The 16,004-nt window shown below is 35.4% G+C and overlaps 1 protein-coding gene and 1 long non-coding RNA gene across 5 annotated transcripts in view; one reads left to right on the top strand and one right to left on the bottom strand.

The window, feature by feature from the left end:
- Positions 1 to 1,533: 1,533 nt before the first annotated feature.
- LOC132264412 (uncharacterized) lies at positions 1,534 to 7,529 on the top strand. The gene is made up of 2 exons (XR_009468532.1): positions 1,534 to 5,099; positions 7,250 to 7,529. It is a non-coding gene; the product is annotated as an uncharacterized LOC132264412 (long non-coding RNA).
- A 4,427-nt stretch (positions 7,530 to 11,956) lies between these two features.
- LOC132264406 (copper-transporting ATPase 1) overlaps positions 11,957 to 16,004 on the bottom strand; it is a 41,578-nt gene continuing 37,530 nt past the window's right edge. For 3 of the 4 annotated variants that reach the window (XM_059764610.1, XM_059764613.1, XM_059764612.1), the window contains 2 exons: positions 14,945 to 14,965; positions 11,957 to 12,520 (listed from right to left, as the gene is read on the bottom strand). In XM_059764610.1, coding sequence (XP_059620593.1) covers positions 12,391 to 12,520; positions 14,945 to 14,965 — 151 coding nt within the window. In that variant the 3' untranslated portion in view covers positions 11,957 to 12,390. The remainder of the gene's footprint in view (positions 12,521 to 14,944; positions 14,966 to 16,004) is intronic. The other variant, XM_059764611.1, reaches the window with a different exon arrangement.

Genomic DNA, 16,004 nt, shown 5'->3' with positions numbered 1-16,004 from the left:
AATGGCAAGAAAAACAATTAAAAGTGCGTAGAAAGATTTTGCGAAGACAACAATTTCATGAAAATCATGTGTTTTTTTTGTTTCTTTTTTTTCTACTGTAATTAATCAAATAACACGGCGCAACACTTTTCTGTCCTTTTTTGAAAGTGTGGATTTCTCTGATTCCTTCAGAAGTTCGTCCTTTTTGAGCCTATTTTCCCCTATTTTCTCCCACTTTTCTGCACTTTTGTGCTCAAATCTCGCCCAATTTCCAACGGATTTCCCCCAAATTAGACTCAAATGACAGATATCGAAGGGGTGAATGGAAAACTATGAAAAGTCGATTTATCATAGTTTTCGTCTTATGTTATTTTTGAAAAGTTTTTTATTTGTTCCTTCTGTACAAGAATTTTAAGATTTTTAACTTAAGAGACAATTGTAAAAAATCTTATTTAACTAAAAAAGCACAAATGGAGAAAAATTTCATGTTTTACCAATGAAAAGTCAATTTTTCATTGTTTACGCTGAAGAATTTTCCCCCAAGAAAAATGTCTCAAAAATTACAGTCAAATACATAATGTGACGAACACACCTGATAAATAAAGTGGCAGAGCGTGGATTAATACACCTCACGCCTCCTGCAGTCCTCCGCCAGGAAATGTGCCCAATATTGCCTCTAGCTCACCTGATAAATACACAGAATACTTTAATCACTCCATCCGCGGATGAAGGACAAAAAATTCTGTGTCCGGCGCCCTCTCAGTGCCCAAGAACGTCCGGGAGCTCTGCGCTGATTCCTCCTCTTCGCCGTCACAGGAAAACACTCGCGTGAATTTAACAATATTTATTCACAGAACCAATAAACTTAAATGCCCGATTCAAGAAGCAACAATTCAATTTTCCAAGAAATTACACAGATAATTTTGCCACAAAAAACAGAGATTAATAGTAATTGTAATATGGTGATGATGAGCGATTGAAGTAGTGATAGAGGCCGATGACTCAGCGTAATCCCCTTATAAACCCATTCACATTCCGCTGAGCACCGGCCGACTGCGCACGAGTGCAAATGCACCCAAAGATGTCGGCGCCTAATCGATTTTGAGCGCGCCGTTTTTAAGTGATAAGAGAAGCAGCCTAAGAGGTCTCTTAATCGGCGCGCTCACATAAAACGTCTTTAAAGAAAATATTTGTAAATTTTCAGAATCATTCTTAAATAGTTTTTAGACTTTTTATGAATAATTTTCATATCTTTTTATTTTTTTTTTCACTTGAAAACTTTAACGAAATGTCTGAAAAAGTGTAAAAATTTGATTTTTTCGAACCCTATTTGGATAAAATCGACTCTAAGATTATTAAAAATTGACTTTAGAAATTAATATTTTCCGATTTCCTATTAATTTTGTCATATTTTAGTACAAAAATTCCAATAAATACTGTTAAAATCAATTGAAATATTTACAAAATCATAAATACTGAGCAATATTTGCACTTTTACGGACGCTTTGAAGGCGTTTTTTAAGATAAATTTGGCAAATTTTGCAGCGATATTGAAGTGAAAATCTTGAAATCGCTTTGCTGAAAAATTACAATTTTGTCTTTTCATAGTTTTTTCGATGCACCTGTCGATATTGAAATTATTTACTACTTTGTCAAGCATTGTGGGTATTTTAGATCACTTCTTGTTGGTCAAAAATGATCTTTTGTGAACCACTAGGTAAAAAATCCCCGGTTTTTTGACCACATTTTACTAAATATCTCCGAAACGAAAGAACTTTTATGTTGGATTATTTTTCCTGTGTTTAGAGCACTTCAGGGGATGAATTTCCTTCATACATGCCAAAGTGATATTTCTTTTCCATCCGCCTGAAAAGCAAGGTTTTCTGTGAGAAGTTTCGTTTTCTCATGCTGCAGAGCATAAGCTGCGCGCTCCCGCCAAAAATATTGAACGAAAGTTATTTTTGCTGTCTTCACAATCATTAAGATCATTTGATTATGCTTAGATATTAAAACACAGAAGAGGAAAAGGCCAATATCTCGTCTTATTAGCTATTTTCCGTGAATTTTTTGTGTTTTTTATGGAGTTTTTTGTCATTAAGACAACAAATTGAAGGTTTAAGGAAAAAAGTGTGTGTAGGGGAGAGTGAGGCAGATTGGGACAGTGCGTTTTATTTATCCACAGCCATGAATGGTAATCAAAGGTCTCTGAAGGCTTCCAATTACCACTGATATTATAGAAAATGTCTTAGAGAGAAATTATCCAAATTTTCGCAATTTCAGTTTACTTTCTCAGCATTCACAAGACATTGTCCAACAAAGCCAATTAAAATATTCCAATAATTTCTCACATATTTAGGGGATGTTTTGGCATAATAGTTTCTGTGGAAAATCTAAGTGGTTTTTTGTAGACTAAATATTAAAATCTCATGCAAAAGAAATGGGAAAAAGTGAATTTGAGTGAATTTGAAGCCCTAAAATTGCGAAAAAGTAATTTATTTGTCAATTTTACACTCTTATCGTCAAAGAAATGCTTTTCTATTGTCTTTGAATTGTTATTAATGTCGTTGTTTGGCTTTAACAGCTCAAATCATGAGAAAATACAAGAATAAAACCCAGGAAGATCACAACATTGAAAGAATATCTGCAGAGGAAGTGTTAAAGAGTTTCACAGTCAAAAATATCCAATCTGGGCTTTCTTAAAGCAAGGATTTATTCAAGGAATCTTCCTCAAGATCAAACCATGCAGATTTCATGCAGAGATTCTTCAGCCAAATTGAAAATGTTGAAAACAAAGAAAAGGTGCAAAACAGACGTCAAAGATTCGCCAATCTAGCAAGTTCTTCAGAGAAAAGATGAAAAACTGTTTAAGTCCCGAAGAAAAGAAGAAAAAAGGAGAAGAATTGAAGTTTGTTTGCAAGATTTTGCTTAATTTATTGATTATTGTGACTAAAACCTATTCAAATGTGCCCCAAAATCGTCCCAATTCTGCCCCACTGTGGGGCAAGATTGGGACAAAATGCCTCAAAATGGGAAAAAAACCCATTCTGTAGAAAATCCTTGCATTTTCCGAACCCGAGATTTTTTTTTTTTTTTTTATACTATCTCCGATTTATTTTACAATCTGTATTTGATACAATGAGTAAAATTACTGACGATTGTGCAAAAAAATTAACATGAGTTGAAATGATGCCAAGTGACACACTCAACAATTAACAAATATATATTACTATAAAAGACTTTACGTATTATCGAAGTCGATGACTCGTTGTCTTTTAAGTCTTCTCCTGCCTTTAACTATGAGCAGGTTTTTCGCCAGGAAATTAGGATGCTCCTTCAGCCTCTCCCTGTGTTTTATGGCGTATCTTCGAATCTCCTCCTGTATTAGTGGGCATTTGCAGATCATTTCTGATGAGCTCATTTGGCACGTACCAAGGTGTGCGTTGACAATCATTCTTAACATCTTATTTTCAAATCTCTGCATAATGTTGATGTTAGAACTTGCGGCAGCGCCCCATATCTGTATATCCCATAGATCCATTTAGGCTTCAGAATGGCTTTATACAGGATTAATTTACTTTCCATGGATAGTTGGGATTTACGACCGATGAGCCAATACATTCCGCGCGAACTGTTTCACTTAAATGTAGTCTCTTAGTCCAGAGATGCTTTTTCCAGGCGAGACGTCGATCCAGATGAAAACCCAGGTATTTGGCGCTATCCGATTGCGGCACAACCTCATTGTTGATGCTCACCGGTGGGCAAACGCCCTTTTTTTGTTGAAAAGGTGACTCGGGGAAGACTTCAGCGCGTTGACCTTTATCCTCCACTTCAGCATCCAACTCTCCACCACCGTGGCACAAGCCTGCATCTAAACCCGAGATAAAGCGACCTCTTGAAGCTTCAATTAGCAAGATGAACTCAAAAGGCTGAATAGGATTTACCTCCAAATGTTTCATCTCTTTGTCATTAAGACCAAAAAAATCACGTAAAATAGCTAAAAAGTCGAGATATTGGCCTTTTTTCTCTATTCTTTTAACATCAAAGCATTATCATTATCTAAATGAGTGTGTAGATAGCAAAATGTCCTTCTTTATGTTCAATATTTTTGGCGGGAGCGCGCAGCTTATGCTCTGCAGCATGAGAAAGCGAAAATTGTCACAGAAAACCTTGCTTTTCCAGCAGATGGAAAAGAAATATCACTTTGGCATGTATGAAGGAAATTCATCCCCTGAAGTTCTCTAAACACAGGAAAAATAATCCAACATAAAAGTTCTTTCGTTTCGGAGATATTTGAGAAAATGTGGTCAAAAACCGACGATTTTTTTACCTAATGGTTTACAAAAGATCCTTTTTGACCAACAAGAAGTGCTCTAAAATACCCACAATGCTTGACAAAGTAGTAAATAATTTCAATATCTGTCATTTGAGTCTAATTTGGGGGAAATCCGTTGGAAATTGGGCGAGATTTGAGCACAAAAGTGCAGAAAAGTGGGAGAAAATAGGGGAAAATAGGCTCGAAAAGGACGATCTTGAGGATTTAAGGGAAAAAGAGCTCAAAGATTCAAGGAATCAGAGAAATCCACACTTCAAAAAAGAGCATAAAAAAGTATGATTTTTGTTGCCAAGTGTAATGAAGCAAAAGAAGTATTAAAAAAAAAAGTGAATGAAGAGCGAGATTTTGTCTTTGCTTTTTGTGGGTGGCAAGAAAAGAGTAAAAAGAAAAAAACAAACAAACACTGAGGAAAGAAAAAGAAGAAAAAAAAGCCCACAAAAAATCCATTTCTGAAGGGCGCGCAAGAATTGTAAAGAAGAAGAAAAAGAAAGATTGACGGTGAAAAATAATGCTATTCTATATAATTATTAACTTTTACCAATAAGAAAACTAAAAAAAAAAGGAGGAGAAAATAGTGAAGAAATATTTACTTAAATGTATTACAGGTTATTTGAAGAATGGAACAAAGCAAAAAAAAGAAAGATTGATGGAAGAAATAAAAAATATCTGCGACGTCAATTGAAAATTAGACGCAAAGAAGATGAAGAAGAAGGAATCATATCTTAAGGCGAAATGAGAGAAAGAGAGAGAGAGAGAGTAATTTGTCTAAGATTTATTTGATATAGGGGTAAATGGGGCAGCTTCAGATTGGGGCAGCTTCAGATTTCTTAATTTTCTCAGAGATTTTTGCATGAATAAATTCCTGGTTTTCACACAATGTTTGTAGTCCTTAAGGACTACAATTGACGAAAATTTGCACAGGATTGCCTTGACTGTTTAGATAAAATAAGTGAAAATTGAAAATCACTCACAAACTAGAATTTTGCTGCCGAATTGATTGCGTGTTTTCTCCATTAAAAAAGCCACAATTCGCGTGAAACACAATCAAAGGTTATTGAGAGTTAAGTAGAGATTCTAAATATGCCCGAACTTTTCCTCCTTGGCACGGCCTTTTCAGTGGGTGGTGGAAAATGCACAAACACTGCACACGGGGCAGTTTCGGATCGCCACGGACTGACAACAGCGCGCTCTGACAGTCTGACGCAACATCACGGTCGAAATTTTCTTGTGGCAAATATTGAAGATTTTTCACAAAGTGCCGTTCTGTGCTGCATTGCTTCATCACGTTAAACGACTTCTTAGTGGAAAAGTGAGAAAATACACGCGAAAAACACTGATTTGCACTGATTTGATTTGTGGTGGCACTGAAGTTGCCACCACTCACGCATGGTGGCGTTGCGATACAGGAAAAATGACGGGCAACTTGCTTTTCGCTCAGACATTTTGACAGTGCGTGCAAGGGTCCAGAAAAGTCGCGAAAATATTACTTTAAAGGCGATTTTTAGGGAATTAAACAGTTTCAGTGCGTAGATTAGAAACCAAAGTGATCATTTGTCCGCGATTCGACAATTCCACAATGGAATTTATGGTAAATATCAGTGAAAATCTGAAGCTGCCCCAGAGCAATCCGAAACATCCCCGTGCGGGGCAGTTTCAGATTAATTACAATATTATTTTCATTCTCCTTTAGAGGAAAAAGGATCAGTTTTAATGCCCAATGAAAGGCATTTTCTGAAGCTCAATAGACGAGAGTTTATTTGAGCGTTGTGATTATTTCAATATATTCAGCCGATTTTTCAAGAAAAAATCCTAAAGTTGGAACAGCATTTTGAATCTGAAGCTGCCCCACTTAGGGGTAAGTGGGGCAGCTTCAGATTCAAAATGCTGTTCCAACTTTAGGATTTTTTCTTGAAAAATCGGCTGAATATATTGAAATAATCACAACGCTCAAATAAACTCTCGTCTATTGAGCTTCAGAAAATGCCTTTCATTGGGCATTAAAACTGATCCTTTTTCCTCTAAAGGAGAATGAAAATAATATTGTAATTTATCTGAAACTGCCCCGCACGGGGATGTTTCGGATTGCTCTGGGGCAGCTTCAGATTTTCACTGATATTTACCATAAATTCCATTGTGGAATTGTCGAATCGCGGACAAATGATCACTTTGGTTTCTAATCTACGCACTGAAACTGTTTGATTCCCTAAAAATCGCCTTTAAAGTAATATTTTCGCGACTTTTCTGGACCCTTGCACGCACTGTCAAAATGTCTGAGCGAAAAGCAAGTTGCCCGTCATTTTTCCTGTATCGCAACGCCACCATGCGTGAGTGGTGGCAACTTCAGTGCCACCACAAATCAAATCAGTGCAAATCAGTGTTTTTCGCGTGTATTTTCTCACTTTTCCACTAAGAAGTCGTTTAACGTGATGAAGCAATGCAGCACAGAACGGCACTTTGTGAAAAATCTTCAATATTTGCCACAAGAAAATTTCGACCGTGATGTTGCGTCAGACTGTCAGAGCGCGCTGTTGTCAGTCCGTGGCGATCCGAAACTGCCCCGTGTGCAGTGTTTGTGCATTTTCCACCACCCACTGAAAAGGCCGTGCCAAGGAGGAAAAGTTCGGGCACATTTAGAATCTCTACTTAACTCTCAATAACCTTTGATTGTGTTTCACGCGAATTGTGGCTTTTTTAATGGAGAAAACACGCAATCAATTCGGCAGCAAAATTCTAGTTTGTGAGTGATTTTCAATTTTCACTTATTTTATCTAAACAGTCAAGGCAATCCTGTGCAAATTTTCGTCAATTGTAGTCCTTAAGGACTACAAACATTGTGTGAAAACCAGGAATTTATTCATGCAAAAATCTCTGAGAAAATTAAGAAATCTGAAGCTGCCCCAATCTGAAGCTGCCCCATTTACCCCTACCCCTATACAGAAAAAACGCTGCGGAGCAAAAGAGAAAATTCCTGCACACAAAAAGTGTGTTTTTCGCAAAAGTGTGGCGAAAAAAAAGTTGCGAATCGGCGGGAGAGAAATTGCTATTTTCGAATTGCGAGCAGGACTCAAAAAAGGAGGAGCGGAAGGAAGGAAGGATGTGTGGAAAACAGGTGTGGATATATTAGAGAAAATCATTGAAGGATGTGTAAAACGACAGAAAACGACCCCACAATTTTATGCTGTAAGGAAAAAAAGAATAAAAATTTAATATGAAAATTTTCACTTCGTTTTCTTGATGATGGAAAAACACAGATTTCCGCTGATTGAGAGATGATTTTGACACACTTTTAAAAGGTAAGATTCGAGATATCTTCGCGAAAATCCACCACTTAAAAATCCTAATACTTTGTGAATAACACACAAAATCAAGAAAATGATATAAAAATCAACAATTAATTAATTTAAAAAAAAAATGGAAATATTTTTTGAAACTTTCTGTTTTCTTACTCAGATAAATTTTAGTGAGAAATTGCTGGAAATTTTAACTAAACGATTTTAGCATAGGTAATTAACTTAATGGATCAATTCGCATTAAAATTGGGAAATTCAAAAACAGTCTTTGCAATTCTCAATCAATACACTTAAAATGACAATTATGCTAAAAGATATCACCAAGTTCAAACACTTGCGTTAAAAAGAGATTTTGTAATTATGCTTTTACACAATCGACGGTTGAATGGAAAACTATGAAAAGTCGATTTATCATAGTTTTCGTCAAATGTTATTTTTGAAAAGCGTTTTAGGGGTAAGTGGGGCAGCTTCAGATTCAAAATGCTGTTCCAACTTTAGGATTTTTTCTTGAAAAATCGACTAAATATATTGAAATGATCACAACGCTCAAATAAACTCTCGTCTATTGAGCTTCAGAAAATGCCTTTCATTGGGCATTAAAACTGATCCTTTTTCCTCTAAAGGAGAATGAAAATAATATTGTAAATTATCTGAAACTGCCCCGCACGGGGATGTTTCGGATTGCTCTGGGGCAGCTTCAGATTTTCACTGATATTTACCATAAATTCCATTGTGGAATTGTAGAATCGCGGGCAAATGATCACTTTGATATCTATTCTACGCACTGAAACTGTTTATTTCGCTAAAAATCGCCTTTAAAGTAATATTTTCGCGACTTTTCTGGACCCTTGCACGGACTGTCAAAATTTCTGAGCGAAAAGCAAGTTGCCCGTCATTTTTCCTGTATCGCAACGCCACCATGCGTGAGTGGTGGCAACTTGACGCGCCGCGAAAGTTCCGCGCAAAATGTTTCGCGATTGATGATTGATTTTCGCGTGTATTTTCTCACTTTTCCACTAAGAAGTCGTTTAACGTGATGAAGCAATGCAGCACAGAACGGCACTTTGTGAAAAATCTTCAATATTTGCCACAAGAAAATTTCGACCGTGATGTTGCGTCAGACTGTCAGAGCGCGCTGTTGTCAGTCCGTGGCGATCCGAAACTGCCCCGTGGGCAGTGTTTGTGCATTTTCCACCACCCACTGAAAAGGCCGTGCCAAGGAGGAAAAGTTCGGGCACATTTAGAATCTCTACTTAACTCTCAATAACCTTTGATTGTGTTTCACGCGAATTGTGGCTTTTTTAATGGAGAAAACACGCAATCAATTCGGCAGCAAAATTCTAGTTTGTGAGTGATTTTCAATTTTCACTTATTTTATCTAAACAGTCAAGGCAATCCTGTGCAAATTTTCGTCAATTGTAGTCCTTAAGGACTACAAACATTGTGTGAAGACCAGGAATTTATTCATGTAAAAATCTCTGAGAAAATTAAGAAATCTGAAGCTGCCCCAATCTGAAGCTGCCCCATTTACCCCTATTTGTTCTTTCAAGTTTGTCAAGTTTCATTCGAATGAAAAGTCGATTTTTCATTGTTTACGCTGAAGAATTTTTCCATAAGAAAAATGTCTCAAAAATTGAAGACAAACACATAAAACGTCTTTTTAGAAAATATTTGTAAATTTTCAGAATTATTCTAAAATGTTTTTCAAGACTTTAAATAAATATTTCTCATATCTTTTAAATTTTTTCACTAGAAAACATTAAGGAAAAGTTCAAATCAAGTATGAAAAACTGATTTTTTAGTACTATTTTCGATAAAATTGACTTTGAAAAATAAAAATTTTCAGATTTTCTATTAATTTTGACATATTTTAGTCAAAAATTCCAATAAATACCAATAAAATCAACTAAAATATTAACAAAATCATAAATTCAGAGCAATATTTGCACTTTTACGGACGCTTTGAAGGCGTTTTTTAAGATAAATTTGGCAAATTTTGCAGCAATATTGAAGCGAAAATCTTGAAAACGCTTTGCTGAAAAATTGCGTTTTAGGCTTTTCATCGTTTTCAAGGCACCCGTCGCAATGTATTAAATGATTTTTTTTTAACGTTTTTAATTTCAGGAGTTCAATTTCTCTGCACAAAATTCATAACAAATTTCAATATTTATTCAAGGATTTGGGTATTTTTTTTCTTCTTCATAAAACAGGACAATTTTAGTGTGATCTTTTTAGTGTTGCTGAGTTTGTTTTAAGGAATGTGTAAAAAAAAACAGCACGATGGATCAAAAGTTGCAAAAAAAAACGGATCAATCAGTGATTGTATGGCTTTAATTTTCAATTGCAATATTTGCAGTTAATTTTTTTTTATCAATAATTTTCTAATTAATAACTAGTGTTTTAAGAATTCCAGCATATTTCATTTAAAACACTCTAACATTGCTTTTTGTGGGCACCAACCTTGAATAATGAGAAGGAATGGTTACTTATTTGCCCCTTCAGCACTTCTCCAGTGTCTTGAGAGACTCTTCTACCTTTAAAATGAGAAGGGAATTCCTTTTAGTTCAGTGGCAGAGCAAACAGCACGCGAAACTCCTCCACAATGACCAGCCAACAATTACACACCTGTGGGAGAGATGGAATATTGTCCTGTTAGCGTATCTGGCGAGAAGAATTCAAAAAAATCCTTCTTCTGGCCCGCAGAACGCTAAGAAAACTTCCACTCTGTATTTCCTCGGTAGAATTGGCGCGAACCACGGCGTCCTCAGCTCCTCGCCACTCACTAAAAACCACACTTCAGCTCCCCTTAAAGCTCCTTAAATGTATTTTACACTGCATACAATCTTAGCACTATCTCCTGCACAGCCTCTTCCTCACCTAAAGTCTACACTTATTCATTAACTTAACTCAACTTACGCGAAAACTTCACAAGACGAACAAAGACTAGAAATTGCACGATATAAAAATTGGCCTCTTCAGCTGCCCAAAGATTGTCGCACAAGTGCAGATGCACTGAAGATGGCCCACTGACGAGAGCTGGTGACCTTGATCTTGAACTTGGGAGTCATCAGCTGTTCATGACAAATACTTGCCCAAATCCGCATTGCGCCAAAATCAGTTGCATGCGATGTTGCGCTCGTGATCGCGTATGATCTTCCGTCACGTCGCGTGCGACTTTTGCGATAGGGAGAGCGAGCACACCATGACTAGGGAGATCACTTTAAGTTCTCCTGAACACTTTTAATGAGAATACAACAATGTGTTTTTTAGAATTTTTACATGATTGAATATATCGACGGGTGCCGTGAAGACTTGATTTGTTGAAATATTAACTAAAATACGAAGAATTAATAGACAAATTGGGAAAATTTGCTACAAAAAATCGGTTTTTGATCATTTTTGTGTACTTTTTTCCAAACAATTCGTAAAAATCAACTTTTTATATTTTTCCTGCCCATTATTTTTCCAAGTAAAATTGAAAAAATAATCAAATTATGATTTAAATAATAAAAAAAGATTATTTTCCCGAGTTAAATCACAAAAAAAAATCAAAATATTATCAAATACTGAAAAAAAAAAATAGACAAATAAATGAATATTTTCTCAAACAAAAATTGAAAAATAATTGAAAAAAAATTTATTTTCTCAAATAAAATGACAAAAAATCTAAATAACCAAATATTGAATGAAAAAAATTAAAAAAAATGAATATTTTCCCAAGAAAATTTTTAAAAAATAATCATATTTTGAATAAAATAATCACAAAAAATCTCAGTAATCAAATTCTGAATTAAATAATTTAAAAAAATAAATATTTTCCAAAGTAAAATTGAAAAATAATCAAATTTTAAATGAAATAAAAAAAAAGATTTTTTTTTTCAATCAATAATTATCAATGAATTCAGAATATTCCCGAATATTCACAATTATTCAATTATATTCAAAATTTGATTACATTTATTCAGAAAATAATTTAAAAAAAAATCAAAAAATAATCAAATTCTTATAAAATATTGAGAAAATAATCATAAAATAATCCGAATCTTGTACGAAATAATCAAAATTTGTATAAAATAATTAATTTTTAATGAAATAATCAGGAAATAATAGAGAAATATTCAAAAAAATAATCAAAAAATAATCAAAATTTGACTTTAAATCACGAAATAATCGAGGAAAAAGATTGAAAAATCACAAAGTTAGTGGTCTCAATTTGCGCTAGTGATTAGCCCCTTGGGCGTAAACTATCAAAAGTCGACTTTTCATACTTTTCAACGCAACATTGAGAAATTTTCTACACGCGAGGGTTTTTAAGAAAAATCGAATTTCTTTATTTTTTTGCCGATCTGAACTCAATGGAATATTTTTAAGATCAATCCAAACAGATATAATACGTCAACTTTCAAAAAACGACTTTTAATAGTCTTCGATTCACCCGTCGATATTAACATTCCTTGATTTTTAAATTTAGCACAATTGATGTTAAACGCTTAATGAAGCGTTGGAAAAGGAGAGAGAAAAAAAAGTCCAATCAAAGCTCTCTAAAACTTCATTCAGATTCTTCACAAGATCCTTTTGAAAACTGCCGAGAAAAGAAAAGAAAAGTCTCACAACACGCATTCTTCAAAGCTCTCAATAGATTTTTTTTTATTATTATTTCACTGGTTGTACAAGAGAGTAAATGATTAGAAAAAAAAAATCCTAAGTACTGTCTTTGCGGCATAAGAAGGCTGGAAAGGAGTCTGTGTTTAGTCGTCTCAGTTTATCACAAGATTCATTCGTCACTCCTCACAACTTCTGCATCTCCGTGCAGTCTCTGTAGCTTCTGCTCTTGCCCGAGCGCACCACTTCGATGCGCATCTCGTCGTCTTCGCCCAGCAGTCGCGGCTCAGAAGAACTCTTGCCACGTCCGAAGATCCTGCAGAGTCAAGACAACCAACATTAGCTTCACGGCGCCTTTTGTCCACTCCTTCGCGGCTGTGTTTCATGCATATTTTACCCGATAAACGTGCAGAGAGTGGTTGGAAAAGAAGCGTGCAAAGTGGATGTGGAAAAATCAGTCCGAAAAAACCATCATGCAGTTTGTGAGGAAGAAGGATATTTTCCATGATGTGTCAATTAATTATTAGTTAATGATGATCTGGTGTTAAAAACTCTACTTTTGATCACTTCTTTGTGTTGAAAATATCCCACAAAATGTTATATCTGTACACTCAGCGAAAAATATCTTATGATTGCGCAATTAACTACGTCGTGATAACGCCGTAATACATTATAAATGTTACGAAGTTTACGAAAAATCAACTACGGCGTTCAAAAGCTTCGCGAAAACGTAATAAATTTGTGAGAAATCAACTACGCTCGTAGTTGAATACTACAATGGGTGCATTATAACGTTGTAGGCAACCAAATATCATGAAATCAACTACGCTCGTGGTTAATATCATAACATTTTTATACCGTAATTCTTTTCAGACCAAAGACAATCAACTACGCTCGTTATGCATATTACAACGGGCGGTTTAAAGACATAATTCAAAGCTTCGATTCAGAAAAATCAACTACGCGTTATAAATTCCATTACGCGTTATGCCATTTATTACGTTTCATTCTTTATCGCGGAAAAATCACGTTATGACATTTACAACGCCATTGCGCATAGTAAATAATTACTTTACTTTCATATTTTAAAACGCGTAATCGTATTTATAACGCGTAGTTGATTTTCTGCGGCTGGAAAAGCTTATTCTGACGCTTTGATATAACATTTATCCATTACGCGTTGTGGTATTTATAACGCGTAGTTGAAAGCTCGGCCAAAAGCCACGTTATGATATTAACTACGGAAATTTATAACGCGTAGTTGGCTTGATTATTACGACTGACGTTATGGATATTATAACGTATTTCCCCTCTTTTCTCCGTGTGTAATCACGTAAAAAATCAACTAAAATAGCCTCAGGGAGTCTTAATATGACGAAAAAGGACATTTTTTCTGTGCTTTTTTGATCTTTTGATGTCAAGAAACACTGACAAATTGTGCTAAGATTGAACATAACCTCAAAAAGAGTCATTTAGACTTGGAAAATGTCAATTTAGACAACATTCTCAACAATTTTGACTGTGAATCAGTAATTTTTAACATCATTGGGAAATTTTGAAGATCTCTAAGTGACATTTTGAGGTTATGGTCGGAAAAGACACCTCAAAAAAGCGGTTTTAAGTGAATTTTTACAATAATATCGGATGAAAACTCATCACAACATAATCTTCCCATTGAATTAGACTCATTTCATGCCAAGAAAGACATCAAATTGTGCTAAAATCGTACATAACCTCAAAAATTGTAATTTAAAAAGCTTTTTGGACAATTTTGACTATGAATCAGCATTTCTTAGTTCATTTGTAAACTATAACAGATGATTTTGTGATCTGGAAAGCTTCCAAATAGAGTTTTTGAAGATCTTTTAATGATATTTTTGAGGTTATGCTCGGAAAAATGTCTAAAAACAGCGGTTTTAAGTCGATTCTTATAGAAATATCGAAAGGAAACTTAAGAAATTCATTATAATTTGAGGGTTAATATGAAAAAGACTACAAATTTCATGTTCTCTAGAAGTGTCAGGGAAATTTGGAAGTGTTTGGAAGTGCTTGGAAGTGTTTTACAGATTTAAGGCATATTATCTCCCCCTTGACTTTTCCAAACAAAAAGTTTTACTATTAAATTGATATTATTGACTTTTCAACTAAATTTCTACACCTAACAATGAGGCTTATTTTACACCTTAGACACTAAAACACGACGTGATAGAGTTGATAAAAAGACACCAAGAAAGAAACCGCAATAAAGATTCCATGACGTGAATTCTTCATGCTTTTTTCCTCTTCTTCTTCTTCTCAATCAACAAATCAATCTTCAAACTCGTTGAGTCAATGAATTGCGATGCGCTTTATCAAATTCTTGTCAAATGAAGGAGTCGCGATTGTACGTCAAATCTTATCAATTTGACGCGAAACTCTTTTCACCCAAAAGACAATCAAAGTACTTCCTTCCACAGCATTTAATAATAATAATTAACACTACTGAAAAAAACACACAAAATCCCTTTTTTTCTACACTTTTTCCGCCTCCTCTTTTTCTATCCATCCCGAGAGAATTGTGAGCTCGTGTCGCGCCTCAAATCACAGTCAAGAGTGGGATTTTCTTTTTGGTTAACTTAAACAGTTGAAAAGAGTGGAGCAGCGCGGCGAGAAGACTAGAGAGCACGACGATGAGCTCAGAATCCCTCAACAAGACATGCAAAAGAGTGTGAGTTCAGGGGAGGAATTGAGGAGTTTCTACCGTGCTGGCGTTCTAAGGAAGCTGCAAATGAGAGTGAGAAGCAGAAATCAAAGAACTGAAAAGGGTGCGAAAAGTGGATGCTTAAAGCGATTACAGACTTGCTGATGATCCACGAATCGACACGAATTGGGGATCAATCCTCCGTGGATGAACCTTTAGTGTGAGAAAGGCCCAAATCAGCGATAAATCGTGGTTAATCTACCACAATTCATGGTTAAACTGGCGCTAAACACACTCAGTTATTCTTCTTTGTCGACACTAGCGCCACTGTGTTTGGTGTGTTCAGCTGTCAGTTGATTTGAGGACTTCAAAAGCGTGAAATTTCACGTTAAAATTGCGCAAATTGATGATTCGCAGAAGAATTTAATGTGATTTTAATAATCCAGGAAATCAATTCGCAAGAGATCCGCCATTTTGCGCCTTTCCTAAGTCGTGCAAAGTTTCGGCGCATTTCCGCACGAGCGCGCTGTCGTCGAGAACCCCATAAATATCGGTTGAATCTTCGATATATCGAGGGATTATTCCTAGGGGTACCCCAGCTGATTTTAAACGTGGCCGTATTCCAATATTCCTCAAATATTCCAAATATTCCTACAATATTCTATTCCTGATATTCCTCAAATATTCCAATATTCCTAAATATTCCTAAATATTCCTAAAAGGAGGAATATTTTGGAATATTCAGGAATAAATGTTTCGAACTTGCTTTAATTTCATTCGAACACGTCCAGATGGCGCGAGAAGCCACCCACGTGGAAAAGGCATGAACAAGATCCAATTGAAACATCCGTATAGGAGCGATAGCATAGTGGTAGAGAGCTGGCTTCTAGATCGTGAGGTCTTGGGTTCAATCCTTCCACTGGCCGCCTTTTTTCACAATACTGTTACCATTCTATTTCCTTTTTCGTGTATTTTCCTTCATTTTATCGCTTTATATTAGCATTTTTCCCTCAGTATTCGCTTAAAATCCCCTTCAAAACACTCAATATAATTTCCTCTTCAAGAATTGTTTCTAATACTCCATCTGAGGCTCTGAATTACCTTTCTCACTCTCTAAGTT

The sequence above is a fragment of the Phlebotomus argentipes genome, unplaced genomic scaffold, assembly GCF_947086385.1.
Source record: "Phlebotomus argentipes unplaced genomic scaffold, Phlebotomus argentipes genome assembly contig_51, whole genome shotgun sequence".
Taxonomy (NCBI): domain Eukaryota; kingdom Metazoa; phylum Arthropoda; class Insecta; order Diptera; family Psychodidae; genus Phlebotomus; species Phlebotomus argentipes.
Note: the sequence above shows the minus strand (reverse complement) of the source record. Positions and strands in the feature narration are given on the sequence as shown.